Source organism: Pleurodeles waltl, chromosome 4_2 (assembly GCF_031143425.1).
Source record: "Pleurodeles waltl isolate 20211129_DDA chromosome 4_2, aPleWal1.hap1.20221129, whole genome shotgun sequence".
NCBI classification, from domain to species: domain Eukaryota; kingdom Metazoa; phylum Chordata; class Amphibia; order Caudata; family Salamandridae; genus Pleurodeles; species Pleurodeles waltl.
In genome coordinates, this window is record NC_090443.1 from 93,191,281 (window position 1) to 93,208,799 (window position 17,519).

Genomic DNA, 17,519 nt, shown 5'->3' on the forward strand with positions numbered 1-17,519 from the left:
TACAGAAAAGGGAAGGTTACACAACTGTCCTGAGCACATTTGTTTGCCACAATGTCTTTTATTTCATGTTCTGAAGCCTATCAGTACTTTCTCCTTCAGCTAACTCCACACTTGGAAACATTTCTGTCTGTCCTTCCTTGCACAGCTGCTGGCCTTCAAACATCAAAGCTTATTGTGTTCCCTTTCTAAATCCATCATGGTGTATCCTTTCCTTGTGAACGTGGATTGGAATTGTCGCCCTCCCTGTGTATGTGTGTGTTATCAAGTTATGACCCAAGCTTTCTATGGCCTTCCAGCTGCATTATGAATAAATGTTTCTGCTCATCCTTGCCCTCACCTCCATGCTTTCTGTCCTAGGCTCTCTATTCGGATGTCATGAGCAGTCTGGGCCTGTATTCTTTTCTGACCATGTACGATTCTGCACATTTTCCTCCTAATTCATGCATTAGCAAAAGTGGGCCTTCTTTTTCTATATTTTCAGTACCAACTTTCTGAATTTTTTGATAGCCTTTTTTTATATACTTTTTCACTTTAAAAATGAAGGTATTCCTAAAGTTAAGCGTGCAGGACATCCTAGTTACTTCCTTTGTTTAACTTAAATTAACCTTTAAAGAAATGCTTGTGTGTTTATTTAATACATTTTAACATTACTGCTGAGTCAAATAAACAGCACCCAAGTGCTGTGGTGACCAATGGGCAGGACCCACATGTAAAGGTCTGGAGGGCCACATGCAGCCCCGAGTCGTACTTTGAGTATCACTGCTCTAGGCAAAAGAACTATTTTTAGACAGCCTCCATCAACCCCTGAAATAATCCACTGTCACGCCGACTGGCGCTGCACACATTATAATCTACGACTATAAAACAAATGGCTGGCATCCTGGACAACTTTAGCATAGTATATTCCTGCAAGTCCCAGTGTTGTCCCTTGATGAGCTTCATGACTTGACTCTGTAAAAAACTTTGTCCCAGATTCAAAAGGGCCTAGCGTCTTCTTCATGCTAATGTGACCCAATGAGGCCAAATTCGCCACACCATATTTACAAAGTGGCATAATGCATGAATTGTGCCACTTTGTAACCCCTTGCACCACATTATGCCTGCTCCAGGTATAATGCATGCAAGAGGGGCATTCCCTCTTTAGGAGAAGCTAAAAAATGGTGCCATTTTTAGCAGCTATTTTTAATGCCTGGACAGAACTGGCGTTAAAAGGGGGCATACCATTGTTTTAAATGAGCCCCTATGTGCTATGCAGAATTAGCTCCAAAGTTTTGATGCTACTGCCCCTACCCTGTGCCATGGTGCGCTGTATATAAAATACGGTGCACACATGGTAGGGGGGTGCTAAGGGGGCAAGACAAGTGATGCTGCATTGGGCGCAGCAACACTTTTCTTAAATTTGGGCCTTTGACTTCTAGTAATACAGTAACAGCATGATCAGCGGTGGCCTCTAATGCAGACCACCCCATGGGATCTCTCTGCTCTTTCTCTCTAGAGCCGCCACTATCAGACAGGATGTTGAACTCTAACTCCAGAAACAATAGTACAAGCCAGTTTTATGTGTCAAACAAAAGAAAAACTCACAGTAGACCTGCAAAATAACTCAGAGCAGCTGACCGATGTAAACATCCTGCACTCTCTCACTCTTTTCCTGCTACCACGCTTTGAGCTCTGCAACTCAAGCAGGTCACCAAAATGCTTTTCCTCATAGACCACAAAAAAATACAACATCCTTTCACCTGAGTACTCACTTATAGTTGCTTGCTTAAGTGCCTCGAAAGGGCTATGAAGCACGTACAAATCTAATTACAAGGTACAGTGGACAGGGAGCAACATTCACTCGGACTCGTGGACAAAGGTCACACTGTCACTAAGAAAGAGAAAACAAATACTAGAGCAGGGGGCAGGGATACTGGAGCACGTAGGCATTTACACTGCATATATAGAGATGACATGGACAGTAAGAAATGGAGGCACTGACCCCCTCTTTGATCACACTGACCCATGTTTTGTGGCAGAGAGCAAAGTGCAACTGTGCCAGAAAATGCACAACTAATAATACACAATTATTAAACACCATTTGCAGTATAACATAGAAAGTTCAATGAGTTAAATATTTGTTACTGGTGTATGCAGTATCTTCTTCTCAGAAGTTTGAATTCTGCCAAGACTAACTTGGCTTACATCATTCTTGGTTCAGTGCAACAAGTACAGTAAAAGTACAGAACACTATTAACTGTCAGTTATAGCACTGAGAAGTTCAGAAATGCAGTATGAAGCACGATATTAGTAGTAGTAGTAGTTTGGTGGAATAGCAGGAAAGGACAGCATACCCCACCTAACTCTCTCCACTGACTCCTCATACACAAACAAACACAATTCAAACTCCTCACCCACGCTTTCAAGGCACTACATAACACTGGCCCAGCATATCTCAAAAATTGCATCTGCTTTCACAAACCTTCTGGACACCCCCACTCATCCAGTCTCCTACCTGCACACGTCCCACGCATACAGAAAACCAGATCTGGTGATCAAGCCTTTTGTTACATCATTTCTAAAGCGTTGAATGACCTGCCACTACACATAACAGCCTTCCCTTTGATTCTTGAATTCAACAAGAAGCTGAAGACCTTGTTTTTTTAATAGGCCTATAAGGCCAAACAAGGCCCTAGGTGTGGCTTGTCACACACCTGCATAGGGACAGGATACCCTCCTGGGTGATTGTGTGCCTACAAATCTGAATTACATAACATTGCAAAACGCCATGACCTAGAAAACTCCTATACCTAGCCATGAAGTAGAAGGAGAGTATATTCCCATCTACTCTTACAATCAGATAATACTGACACACACTGTCTTGGATCAGATGACATAGAAATGCACATCATAATCTGCTTACAAGAAACATAGGGTCTGATTATAAATTAGACATAGTGGTAATTAGTGCATGCCAGGGTCGGTAACGCATGACTTTAAAGAATTTCCTGATCACGAGTTAAAAACCTCATGTGATATTTTGCACATGCTAAATACTGCATGTCTGTAGTCTATATGTGCTGTTTAATGCACGTGCTATTTAATTAAAAAATAAAACCCAATTTCAAGTATTAGAGGCCATTGAAACCAGAGGAAAATACAACCTTAATATACCCCCAGTCAAAAGCAATTGGTAAAAATTCCTGAACCATGCAGAAAATTGCATCTAATCAATTGTTTTGTGTTTTGTTTTCTTAAATTGCTCAAATAAATGTCATGCTGTAATTAGGAAGGCCAGGGTTGGAGACTATTTGCTTCTGGCCATAACATATGTTGACAGTTTTATTAACAGAAGAGAGTCTTAAGTCTATCCATGACCCAAGACTTCATGAATAGTGTGCAGGTTATCTTATTTTCTCTAGATAAATTTGACCCCCTGACTTGAGTCACTTCAGAAACTTCACTGTTTCAACAATATCTACTCCTTTGTTTATAATCAAGAACATGAAGAGAATAACATTCAAGAGAAATGATTTTAACCTCCTGATACATATATTTGTTATTGAAATTATGCACACTGTTTCTGCACTTTTTGGCAACAATGTATATTTTGCTATTAACAAGATAGAAAGATCATTCCAATTTATGACCATTTAAGGCTGACAAAATGCAGAACATAAGTAAATACATTTATCCATTACCACTCCTGAAGCCTCTAGTCATGACCTCATGGATACCACTTCTTTTTTTCCAAGAACATCCCTCCCATACCCATATTACCAATGATATATTTGTGAAGCCCGTATCCTTTGAAATTTTAAATGTGGCACAATAATGACACTCCTGTATCATCCTGCTTTAAAATACATTCTAATGCAGGGTTTAATGTATTTTTCAGTCTGTTAAAGAATCAAAAGCACCTTGTTTGGAGACAATACTATTCCATCATAAGCTATTCATGTGAGAGAAGACACAAACATTGAAAAAAATTATGAACAAAAGTTTACTACATAAATTTTAAGGAGGTGGCTCATTATAATGATGAAGAGCAGTTACCCTTTGATTGTTGCCTGTTCAGATGAAATAGTATACATTTCAGATCTCTTTCCTATTGACATGGTCTGACTGGTCCTTGGGTGAAGGCCAGCAATCTGACTTAGGGCCAGGTTTAGAGTTTGGCAGACGGGTTACTCTGTCCCAAACTTGACAGATATCTTGTTGCTGTATTATGCTTTCTGTAGGATAAAATAGAATCGTAATACGGTGGACGGGATATCCGCAATGTTTATGACGGAGTAACCCCATCCGGCAAACTCAAAATCAAGCACTTAGATTAGTTAATGCTTTAGTAAAACTTAACCAGAACTGCAATGTCCAAAGCTTAATTTGCACTGTGGCTGGTTACATCATTATTTCATAGGTGGTGTATGCCTTTTGCAAGACAGTGGACTAAGGTAAGTGTTCAGCAGGCTGACGCAAATGTTTTTCTGACTTGTGACTATCCAGTAGACACTAGACTTGATCGGGAAGCTTTAATTCCCTTGTCCATTGACACATGGCATCATGCAGCTCCAAGTCGTTTCTGTCGGTTGCGATGTAATGTCAGGGCCACTATAAGACAGCCACCTTTGCGCATTGACGTCACTCTTTTCTTTACACGCCTTCTGACGCAGAATCGGAGCTAGCAGTACTGTCTTTTTGACAGAATTTTCCCCTCAGGAAAATTATTTTTCACACTATATTCTGTTCCAGTGCACAGATATGGGTCGCTAAAAAGGACAAATTTCAAGCCGTATCATGACTGTCATTGGCAAATGTTGGTGAAAGACTCCTACAACGTCTGCCTATGGTGTCTTTGACCTGATCAAGACAATAAGGCCCTCATTCTGACCTTGGCGGGCGGCGGAGGCCGCACGCCAAAGTCCCGCCGTCAGGTTACCGTTCCGCGGTCGAAAGACCGCGGCGGTAATTCTGACTTTCCCGCTGGGCTGGCGGGCGGTCGCCTTCAGGCCGCCCGCCAGCCCAGCGGGAAAGAGGCTTCCACGATGAAGCCGGCTCGGAATCGAGCCAGCGGAGTGGAAGCTGTGCGACGGGTGCAGTTGCACCCGTCGCGTATTTCACTGTCTGCGCAGCAGACAGTGAAATACATGTAGGGGCCCTCTTACGGGGGCCCCTGCAATGCCCATGCCAGTGGCATGGGCACTGCAGGGGCCCCCAGGGGCCCCGCGACCCCCCCCTACCGCCATCCGGATCCCGGCGGTCGGACCGCCGGGATCTGGATGGCGGTAGGGGGGGACGGAATCCCCTCGGCGGCGCAGCAAGCTGCGCCGCCTTGGAGGATTCAATGGGGCGGCGGTACACTGGCGGGAGCCCGCCAGTGGTGCCAGTCCGACCGCGGCTTTACCGCCGCGGTCGGAATCCCCATTGGAGCACCGCCGGCCTGTCGGCGGTGCTCCCGCGGTCCTCCGCCCTGGCGGTCTTTGACCGCCAGGGTCAGAATGACCGCCTAAGTCATTTTTGTGTTGCTTGAAGATGAATTAGAAAGCTATTGAGATCGTAAGGCCAAGCTCACCATTGCAGAGCTCCAAAAGAAGTTGAAAAAGTTATCCCAGTCATGTTTGGGGTTGAAGGGTTAGATACGTTCTTGCTTCCTGGACCGATCTAGAAGCTGCTCTAGCTCAAGGTCCGGAAGTTTAGCTAAGTCCAAACGATCACACAAAAAATAAAAGAAGTCCAAGCAGGTTCATTGACAGCCCTGCTATTCATGCCTTTCTGAGTCGCATGAAACTCTGGGCACATTGAGGCCTTGAAGTGCACTCCTGAACCACTTTCACTTGGTCTCCTTTCCCCTTTGCATCTGAAAGAGGCCACACATTCCATTTTTGATACCCCACAAGACCCCACTGAAACACCTGGCCCCACGGATTTGAGGTGGCAATCATTCAGAAGCCCATCAACAGATCCATTCCCTTTCTCACCTGTGCCCCTCCATCTGTGGTTGGCCTCATATCTGAGCACTGAGCTACCAGCACCAGTCTTAGTGCAACATCCAACATCACTTGCTCTGCTAAGACTGACGCCATAGATGCTAGCCCCGACGCTGATTCCGATGACACTGGTGGCAAATGTGGATCCAATCATTCTATTGGAATCCGAAGCTGCAGCCCAACGTCATCACAACCCAGAGTTCCATAAATATGACCCACATGATGATGATACAAGCTGCAGCCCAACGTCATCACAACCCAGAGTTCTATAAATATGACCCACATGATGATGACAGCAATGTCTTTTATGAGGAGAGTTAATTTTTGATGATTTGAGGGATGCCAGTGGGCTTGGCTCCTCCCCTGACACTAGCCTCTCAAATCTTAATCATATTGCTACAGACGAATCTGGCCCTTTTGCAAATATTAGGAGGCCAGGTGAAACACTGGATTTATTCCTACCTATGGAGGTGGTCATTATCTTTTCTGTGGAGAAGTGGTGTAGAAGAGGACCATCTTGTGATGGATTGGCCTATGCATAAAGATCTAGGGTGCAGCCCCGAAAGACTTACATTCACACTCCACTAGAGTAAAGGCTGCTATCACTGCACTGGTGCATGGTGTGCCAGTCGTGGACATTTGCCAGGCAGCTATGTGGGCATCCTTTCACATGTTCACAAACCACTACTTCCTGGGCAACCAGGTCTGGCGGGATGAATACCTCACACAATCTGTCCTGAAGGATTTCCTGGTTGTGTCATCCCACAGGCCAATCACCAAAGTGGGTACTGCTTTGGTATCTATTCACAAGGTGATTCATCTGCAGTTAGAAGTATTTATCAGAAGAACAATTTACTCTATATCTGCAGTTAGATATAGGGGGTGATTCTGATTCTGGCGGGCGGCCTCCGCCGCCCGCCAGAATTCCGCCCCCATTATACCGCTCCGCGGTCAGAAGACCGCGGAGGGTATTATGAGTTTTTCCCTGGGCTGGCGGGCGGTCTCCAAAAGACCGCCCGCCAGCCCAGGGAAAAACTCCCTTCCCACGAGGATGCCGGCTCGTAATCGAGCCGGCGGAGTGGGAAGGTGCGACGGGTGCAGTGGCACCCGTCGCGTATTTCAGTGTCTGCAAGGCAGACACTGAAATACTTTGCGGGGCCCTCTTACGGGGGCCCCGCGACCCCCCCTACCGCCATCCTGTTCATGGCGGCTTTCCCGCCATGAACAGGATGGCGGTAGGGGGGGTCAGAATCCTCATGGCGGCGGAGCGCGCTCCGCCGCCATGAAGGATTCCCCCGAGCAGCGGTAAGTCGGCGGGAGCCCGCCGACTTGCCGCTTCTGACCGCGGCTGAACCGCCGCGGTCAGAATGCTCGTGGGAGCACCGCCAGCCTGTTGGCGGTGCTCCCGTGGTCGGTGGCCCTGGCGGCCACCGGCCGCCAGGGTCAGAATGACCCCCATAGTCTCAACCAGAAAAGGTGTTGCCAAACTTAAGTAACCTGTTCTTCAAGCAGCCCAATATATAGTATAAACTGCAGCTTACAGTTGGCAATCCTGACAGAGTAAACCATTCATTCTTTTCCTGTTTTAAAGTCAATATGAAGGAGTAATTACTCTGATTGCTACATTTGCGTATAAACCAGTTATACATTTGGGCACTAATCAGAAAGGTTTAAGCCATCCCCTTTATGAAACATCAGGAATATGTCTACTACTAACCACAAACTTTGAGATCTATTCCTCTTCTTATAATATTAAATATTTCCATGAAGTAAGGCCCCAAAGCAACAATGTCAGTTTGGAAGGAATGAGCAAGGTTTGTATTTTTCTCTGTGATCTTTTATAGGTTTAGCCCACTTTTGCTTTTTCAGATTCAGAAAACGAAAATGGATGAATACATAAAAAATGAAGCTTCTTTCCACATGTGAATTTAGCAACCTATAAAAAGTAAGCGAAGTGTCATTGAATCCATCTCTAGAGATATGATTTTTTGGTCAGATGCATGCATTAATTCCATCCATTTTTATCGTTTTTAGAACTCTTTGTGGTTCTTAATTGTTAGAAGGTATTTAAAGACATCCAATTCTTTCAGTTTTATCGGACTATTTTTTAAAACATTTGAACAGTCCTGGGGATTCATTATTCCGTACTTCTGTCACAATTGTGAGATGAGATTGTATGGCTTTAAATAGATTGCTGCGGGCTACACTACATTCCCTATCAAACCATAGATTTGACTTTTGCGTTGTGTGTTTGTCGGTTATTGGATGCTAATAACAAACCCAATTAAATCCTATCAGTGTGGCAATCACGGTGACCCATACAATTAGGATTACCTCTGGGGGCATTAATGGTGATACTGTCTAGACCCGAAAAAGTTTCAACGAAAGAGACCTAGGAGCTTTTTTTCCCATGACATATGTTCCATTTAAGAGCTATTCTATTCAGGTAGAAAGACTTTCTCTGACCCTAGGCACAGCAATAGCATGTTGAAGACGGTCCTCGACAAAGCAAGAAGAACATGATCGTTTTCCAACCTCAAACATATTTTGAAGGCACCATTATGTTAACACTGTTACTCCTAGTCTGTAGATTGTCTCTTATTCCGCACTCTGACACTTGTGAAAATGACCAGACGTGGTGGGTTATATTCCATAAAAGAGAAACTCATGAAGGAGTCACCCTGTACCTGCTAATGAAACGTGGCATCTATATGTTGTCACACATGTGTGATAGTGGGTGCATGAAGCGCCATGAACACCATGAAACTAGGCATGATTTAGAGCTCAGCGGACATGCTACTCCGTCACAAACTGGATGGATATCCCGGACGTCAGATTATAAATTCTGATTGGGTATAAGTCACTTGTAATAGCCAATATTCAAACTCCGAGGAACTCATTACTCCTTTCATGCTTTTCACATTGATAAAGCCAGCACCTTTGAGTAGCGTCATCATAACTCTTGTGATCTGCAGTATTTTGAAACAGCAAAAGATGCAGTAAAAAGCACTACGGGCCAATTCTTCACTGAGGGACATTGTGATAAAAAGCTGATGTGACTGCTGTATCTGGGTGCTGGCAGCTGTGTTTGCATTGGCAGTTCAGCCTATAACATTAAATTAGTTTTCAGAGAAACAAAAGTTGATGGAAATGAAAAAAAACATTGTTTTAAAACCCACGCCTACATAGTAAAATGTCAGCTGTATAGAAGATCATAAACCCTCTAACCAAGTCTCTCTCTCTTCTGGCAATATTAGGTACAGCAGATTCCTACAGACAAGAGTGTGTCATGTAGTGTGCAGAGAATCTGCTCTGTGGTATTCGTCAGATAAACTGTAAAATATAGATCATGTATTTGGAGTCCTAATAGTGTGTTCTCATTTATTTTCTGACACTGTTTACTGATGTAGTATTTGGAACGTTGTTTACGTGACTCATTCTCCAAATCAGCATAAACAGATTTCACAGTGTTCCTTTCTCTTCTTGATGCAGGGCAAACCCTACGTCTTTGACAGAGTCTTCCCTCCTAACACCACCCAGGAACAGGTGTACCATGCATGTGCGATGCAGATCGTTAAAGGTAAGGTTGGGCAATACAAGGTTTGAGAATGCAATGGAGGTGCCAAAATGCATGTTTTCAATGCCATTATTACGATGTATTTACTGTCTACAGGAGCGTTTGACATAAAGGAGTCTTTAAACAGCCCCAGATGTAATTTACATTCAGCAACCTATCCTCACCATGAGGGAGGCCATGAGCGGTGTGATGGCTTTACATAGCTATACAGAACAGATTGTAGTTATATTCCTTGAGATACTGGACAGTAGCCATCTATCTCTTTATTAAGTTTCCTTGTACTAATGGAAACTAGAACACTGTTTGTAAAGAGAAAATGTCATGAGATACACAAGGTTTAATTCAGCTAGAATACTGTCCTTATAAGGGCTATCGTAGATTTTAGCTTCTCAAACCATGTCATCATCATACCATATCCCATTTTTAGCTATTTAAAACATGTTAGTCTATCCTATTCTATTTTTGCGAGTATGGTCAATTGCAAAATGCATGTTTCTATTTGTTGCAAATGTTTATTTTTCTTTGTTTAAATAATGTATTTCTTGGTTTTATTCGTGATCAATCTTGTTTTTCCCCTTTGCCTATTTATCTACAATACAATTTACTTTTATTAGAATTTGCACTGGAAAAAATACAAAACGCTGTTTGCCTATTCCATTGCCACAACTATCGTAGGCATTAAGGCTGTTTATTAATGTTTCAATGTGAGAGGCATAGCCCTGAGGAGTCTTATGAGACCAAGAACCCTTAGTTAATATAGAGAATCGGGTACTTCAGCAGTGTACGTTTTCAATGTGCTACTGCTCCAGACGTATTTTGACTTTTAAATTAGAGATTTTCAGAATTTCTGGCCATGTTTTCGTTTTGATAATCACTGCCAGGCAAGTGAACATATTACACAAGTTCATCAGTTTGCTGGCATCTCTGTATCACATTACTTTTCTCTGAAGTTGGTTTTGTGCAGTTCTGCGTTTGAGTGAATATGTTATGTAGCACATTCTGTGAAGATAATGTTATTGCTGAATGGAGTGACGTTGACTGTGAACATGCTTAACTAGCTATGTTTTAAATGAAAACAAATAGTAAGAGAAACAGAAAGAGAAGGTACATTTACACTATGCATTTGTGCACTACCGTGTTAAAACAAGCAGGACCACCTGTAGTCAATGCACTCTACTGACATTAAACACCACCCTTGTTTTGCAGTCATTCGAGGAAGGGTTTCTGCTATTATGGCACCGTCCACTTTCACAAATATTTTAAACTTTCTAGAAGTAACTTCCATTTGAGAAGTCTTTCCTCTGAAAATAGCCCTTTCCCCTTTCTTCACTAAAACAGTTTTCCCCTTTTGTGTCCCTATCACCTTGCCAGTATTTCAAGTTCTGTAGCATTTCATCTTTCATAGATTCACATGACTGAAATATTCCCATACATCAGTTTTCCCTCAGTAGTCATTGTTAAAATAGGACTACTTCGATATAGCAGTTGACACTGAAAACAGATAGATAAACTTTCATAGAACACAGTTAGCCCATTCACCTCATTATATGACCCATCGTTCAGCCAATCAGGTGGAGAGGCCCAGAATTCCAACCTTCCTCAAAGGCTCGATTTGCCAGGTTTATAGCCCTTGGTATTGTCTGAGTTGTGCTCAAATATCCTTCATCTGAACCTTTAGCCAATACTTTAGCAAGGAAATCTTACTCACAGTGCCAAGGCAGTACTTTTCCCTTCCTTCAAAGGATCTGAGGCACATTCTATATATTTTCTGACTGAAACCATGGCAGAAGCCTTACATTCAAGAACTCTATTCAAGCCATGGTGGCTGTGTGGGGCCAGGAAGGTTTACAATAATGACCCTCACACAAAATGTATTTTGTGCCTGCATGTATCTGGCTATAAACCAAACGGCTGTGACATCTCTGCGACTTTCAGCACCAAAACACTGAAACAGTGTGTAGGCTGCTATGTCTCCTTAATGCTGAATCATCAAGGGCGCCATCTGAGGTAAGGACTCTAAAATCCAAAATGTGCAAACTAGATAGTCCTGCAGAAAATAAATCAACCAGCAGGACTACCCCAAAGCCCCATGTCACCCCCAAGAAAACCCCTGTACCTGTCTTGAAAGGACAGGCTGCTGGTCATGGTGAGGTCACCCCTACAAACTCAGAAATCTCACCAGTTATTAAAACAAGGGCATAAAGCTGTGCCTTTGGAATCCATGAGTGTAGGATACACTCTATCATCTGTAAAACCATTGCCAAATATACTGTCAACAAGTACAACATCAATGATGTCAGGAACTAAGACAATATTGTCAACAACGGCCACACTGTCGGCAAAGCTATCATTAATGGGTAGGTCTGCATTGTCGTGGAGAAGGTAGGCCCGCACATCAATGAATTTACCATCAGCAAAGTCTTTTCCATCTGACACAACCCATCATTGACTAAATCAACTTTGCATCTGTCTATTTAATCTCAGTCAACAACAAAGATGCCACAATTGATGATGCACAGAAACCAATGAATGGTTAAACCACCTCCATCACCAAAGATAACAGCAAAATCCACGCCAGTATCTAAAGTGTCTGCTACTTCTGTGAAATTACTGTCATAGCACCAACAGCCCCAACTGCTTTACAGTGACAACTTCTGCCTCAACTGTCCAATTTATTACAATAACTATGTCTCTACAACAGACACTGACTGCCTCTGTGTTATCTATATTGTAGTTGGCACCTTCAATAAAAATCACTTCAGAGCTACCAGCCCAACTCCTAGATGACTTCTCTTAAGTATCCTTACACGGGTATGGATTTCATGAACATGAATCAAATAGGAAGCATATTTATCCAGGTGACAACATGCAGCTGTAGTCAGCTTCACCAGCTAAGGCCCCTAAAACGAAACATTAAATTAATGACAAAAAATTCAGATGACAAGGAAGAGGAGTGATATTCCTATAGTCTACTTTGGTCAACAACAAGAACTAGAAATTCCTCAAACTTGTGGTTCACAAATGGTGTTGATTCCAGAGTGTTCTGCACTTGATTAAGAATATGGTGGAGAACACCTGTAGTAAACTGTCTCAAGGGCAACCTCAAGGTCCACCTCAAGCACCACCAATATAATTAACTCCATGACCAAGACAGCCTTTCAGTCCCAAGACTTACAACTCCTGATAATACTATTACAGGAAGAGCTTGTGACCTACTATTAAATTCCTATTAGGTATACCAGCCATGACACACAGTCAGACACAGGTGGTGAGGACAAAGGTGACAAGCAGTTGGATCAGGACACTAAAGCCTCTCACCGTGTTCCGGCAGAGCCACCAAGTCTGGACATATTTCAAGAGACTCTCCGCCATATGACATATATAGCTTCTACAAGCTGGTGGATAGGGCAGCTCAGAAATTTAAGTCACCAGTGACCACTGTGGAAAAGAAATTCTTTGTGACTTTAAGGAAAAAAAAAAAAGGTCAATCAAGATAATTCCATGTCTGGGTTATATACGGGAGGAGGGCCTTTCCTTTATGTGAAATCCCTCAACTGTATCCACAATAATTATGAGGGTGGAGAAGAAAAATAAGGTGACTGAAACAGTCCCAACGTGCCTGGTGAACTTTGTCAAAACTTACTGCTGCTATCTGCTGTAGCACAGAGATGATCATGCAATCCAGCAACACATGGCGTGATCACTACAGACAGAGAGGGAAAGACACTGGATACATTTGGGAAGAGAGTAGTATATTTGCAGTGATAGCTAATGCAAGTCCGATCACATGGCTTTATTATAGACAGCTGTGGAATGATATAGTCCTGTTCCTTAAAAATGTCGAGTGATGGCAAAGAAGAGACAAAGATTTTACTAAAAGAGGGTAAAGCCACACAGAGGCTAACACTGATTTTAAACAAATGGTAACAGTGCTGTTTTAAGAAGGTGTGGCTGGCTCCGCAGCACAGATTTCTGGACAGAAGTCTAGTTAAAGGTAATCCACATGCCTCTTAATTGCCAGGATATGCTTGGCAGACATGAGGCTCTGCAAGCTATCAAGACTGACAATGACACCACAAAATCTCTAAGAGTCCTACAGAGAAAACAATGTTACTATTAGTACAGACAGCAGCAATACGACCAGATACTTTTCAGCTGTGCTCTTCCTCTACATTTCATTGCTATAGATGACTATTAGTTTCAGAGTGAAAACACCATACATTGTGGGAGGCACCACACAGAAAGACAAGAATAATGGAAATCAAGAGGCCCATCATCTAACAAGGGCCTGGAAAGAAGCACACATGACTTTCTGATTGGCAAACTCCCCTCACCATTCATGCCAGTGGGGGAATATTACTACCAGTCTAGCAAAACAACATCAGTTCGGTGGATGTTAGACATAACCCAGAATGGGCATACAATAGAATTCACCTTAGTGTGACTAATATAGCCCCAAATCATGGAACAACACCAACATTTGGGGTCCCTGTAATATGGGATAAACAAGATTGTTCACTTGTTTGTCGAGTGTTTCTTTGACCCTTTCTTTGCTAGTCCTGTACTTTTTGGTTATTTGGAGTAGTTTGTGCTTAGGCCTCTGTAACCTTTTTCCACTTAAAGTATCAATGCCATATTTGCGTTCTTTTTTACTAACATCATGGAGATTCCAAAGGTACCAATGATTTATAGATTTCCATGGAGGGACCAAGAAAACAGCCAAAATATAGCAACATGTGGAGGTTTATTTTTGGAAAAATGGGAAAAGAAATAGCTCTGCAAGAATGTGTCTGGTTATTTCCCTACAAATGACATAAATGAAAAGTATGTTGTGCTAAAATCACGATCTTTCCAGCTTTCAGGGACAAGCAGAGTTGAGTCAAAAAACCCTATAGTTTTACCACAGGTTCGGTAGGTTTCTAAGAGATAGCCTATTTTTTCTAATGTCTGTGCTTTCAGCCTACTTCCAATTTGTGGTGGAAACAGGTGTGAACCCTATGGGTGATGCAAGATAGCCATACATTTCTTAAAAGTAGGCAACATTCCAAATTTAGCAAGATGTCATTTGTGTACATTCCTCATGGTTTTCACAAAGAAACTAACTGTTGAAAAAAATGGAATATGAGTTCGAAAAATCTGTCTTTTACAATGGCAGGTTTACAAAAGCAATATACAGTTACATCCACTAGACACTTCTGGATATACAGGTTTTGTTAGTTCTCCTTGAACCTGAGGTACGCAGAGACAACAACTGAGCCGCACCTTACAATGATTTTTCATTGTTTACCGACTATACAGCAATTCATGTGGTAAAATATAAAGAGTGAAAAATGAGTATGAAGGAAACATATGTATCTGAAATGTGCACCATATACTGATAGTGGTTATTTGTACATCTTTGAATTTCTGGGTACCCATTCTAGCATGTTATTCAGAAGGCATCTTCCAAACTTTCTTTTTTCTTACATTCTGGATTACATTTGGAAGGCAAAAATGCAGAGAAATCCAATTGGTAATGGCAAATGTTCTAATATTCCGTATTTCCATACGTCTCCCAATAGAACTGGTACCCCAGTTCTGTGGGTAGGCCTAGCACCTTCAACACAGTACACCCCAAAACACGACCTAGAGACATCATATTTAACCCAACAGAACCCTTGCTGTTTTTACTGCATTGATAGCTGTGTATTTTGAGCCCTAGCTCAGCCACCACCCTGGAAAACCATCCATACCTTGATATTTCTGAAAACTAGACACTCTTGGGTGTCCAGGGTGATGAAGCTCATGTGGTTCTAATGAGGTTTTGTTACCCAGAAGCCCCTACAAATTTCCTTTCATGTATGTGACAGAAACATCTGGAATCTGTGAGCGTTCACAAATTTCCTACTACAGAATGTGCCCACAAGTTTACAGATAAAATTGGTACCTTAATTGTGTGGGAAGGTCTAGTGTTAGCCACACAAAAATGCCCAAAATGGAACATAGACACATCACATTTCCCCACTGACCAGGTGACCCTTTTTTTGCAATGTGGATAGCTGTGGATTTAGGGCCCTACCTCAGCAGCACCTCAAACCTCAGACTTTGGCTACACACACACATGTTCATCACATTCCTGTGAGGAAAATGTCTGGACTCTGTGGGAACCCACACATTTCCTACTACCCATCATTTCACTAAGTCGTCCGATAAAAGTGGTGCCTCACTTGTACAGGGAGGCCTAGAACCAATGACAAGAAAGGAGGAAAGGGCCCAAAATGCAACATGGACACATTACATTGTCCCACTGAAAACAGACCTTTTTTGCAATGTTGGTACCTGTGCATTTTGAGGCCTAGCTCAGTCGGTACCTAGGGAAACCTATCCAACCTGCACATTTTAACTGGGAGAGTCAAGGATAGTGTGGCCTATATGGCTCTCACCAGGTTTTTTCACCCAGAAGCCCTGGCAAACCTCAGACCTTGGCTGAAAAACACATTTTCCTCACAAGCCGGTGACAAAACTGCCTGGAATGTGTGAGGATCTGCAAATTAACCTACCACCCAGTGTTTCTCCAAGTCTCCCGATAACAATGGTACCTCACTTGTGTGGGGTAGCCTAGTGTACACAACAGGAAAGTGGGCAAAAAGCAATGTGGAGAAATTAAAAAATAACCTGACTTGGCAATGGGGCTCCCACAATATTTTGTCGCAGGCTTGGAAGGCACCTAGGAATACCCTTCAAACCTAGGTATTTCTGAAAACTAGACACACAGGAGTCCAGAGAGGTGGGCCTTGTATCCCACAATTACTTCACACCCACAAACCTTTGCAAACCTCAAACATTTTCTACAAACACACATTTATTCTCATATTTCTGTGAGGGGAAGTTCTGAACTCTGCTGAGAACCATAAATTCTCTGCTGCCCACCGTTCCCCCACATTTTCCAGTAAAAATGGTAAGGTACTCATGTGAGCAGGCATAGCTCCTTTGACAGGAAAATGGCCCAAAATGCAATTTCATGATATCAACAGTAGGGGTAGCTATAGTAATTAGGCATGGGATCTGCGGCCACCCAGGGAAACCTACTATACCTAGACATTTCTCAAAACTAGATACCTGGGGAAGTTCAGGGTGGAATGCCTTGTATGGATCCCAGGATGTGTTCTCAGCCACAACACCAACAAACCTCAAACATTGCCTAAAATCACTCACCTTCCTTGCTGTTCTTGACGTAATGTTCTGGAATTGTCAGGGATCCACAAAATTCCTACCATCCATGGTTCCTCTAATTCTCCTGCTAAAGACAGTACCCCACTTTTGTGGCTGAGCATGGTGTTCGCAACTGGAATGGATCATACCAGTGTCAACAGGATTCGAAAAACACATCATCAATAGGCAGTTGGAAAAAATTGATAGACAAAAAGTTATTTTATTTACTCTACACCCTGCAACACCACTAAAGACAGACAAAACAGGCTGCGCCATGTTAGAGGCAATGCAGGGCTCAGCACTTCCAGCCACTTGCTGCAATCTAGCTTGCTCATACTGCACTACTGGCATATCATTGTCCTCCTCGAAAAGAGGCACCTCATCATAACTAATTGTAGATTCATGATCAGTTGATTCCTCTCCAACAGAATACTTACTGCCAGAAATTTGCACTTTGCTCTCTGCCTCATATGCAGAGTCAATCATAGGCCATGTTCAGAAGCAGATTTAAAATGGAAACAAACAACATGCTGAGTGATCGGCCATTGGGCAGTGATAACACTTACTAATAAAACTATCAAAGAAAAGAAGATAACAATAAATAACACTGTGTCAAATTAGAACTCAACAAACTGTGGCTGTATCAGACAGTAAATATAACTACTGATATTTAACGATCTGGAAACAAACTATCAATACAAAACACACAGTGAATTTCATACTTCAGAAAACCTGCCTAGATACCTCTTCCTTACAACAGACATCTAGACTGAGGATCAACTGCA

At 42.6% G+C, this 17,519-nt stretch overlaps 1 protein-coding gene across 1 annotated transcript in view; it reads left to right on the top strand.

Moving 5' to 3' along the window:
* The window catches only part of KIF5A (kinesin family member 5A), a 602,234-nt gene that overhangs the window by 185,890 nt on the left and 398,825 nt on the right, over window positions 1-17,519 (top strand). The window contains exon 2 of the mRNA XM_069230811.1: window positions 9,459-9,546. Coding sequence (XP_069086912.1) covers window positions 9,459-9,546 — 88 coding nt within the window. The remainder of the gene's footprint in view (window positions 1-9,458; window positions 9,547-17,519) is intronic.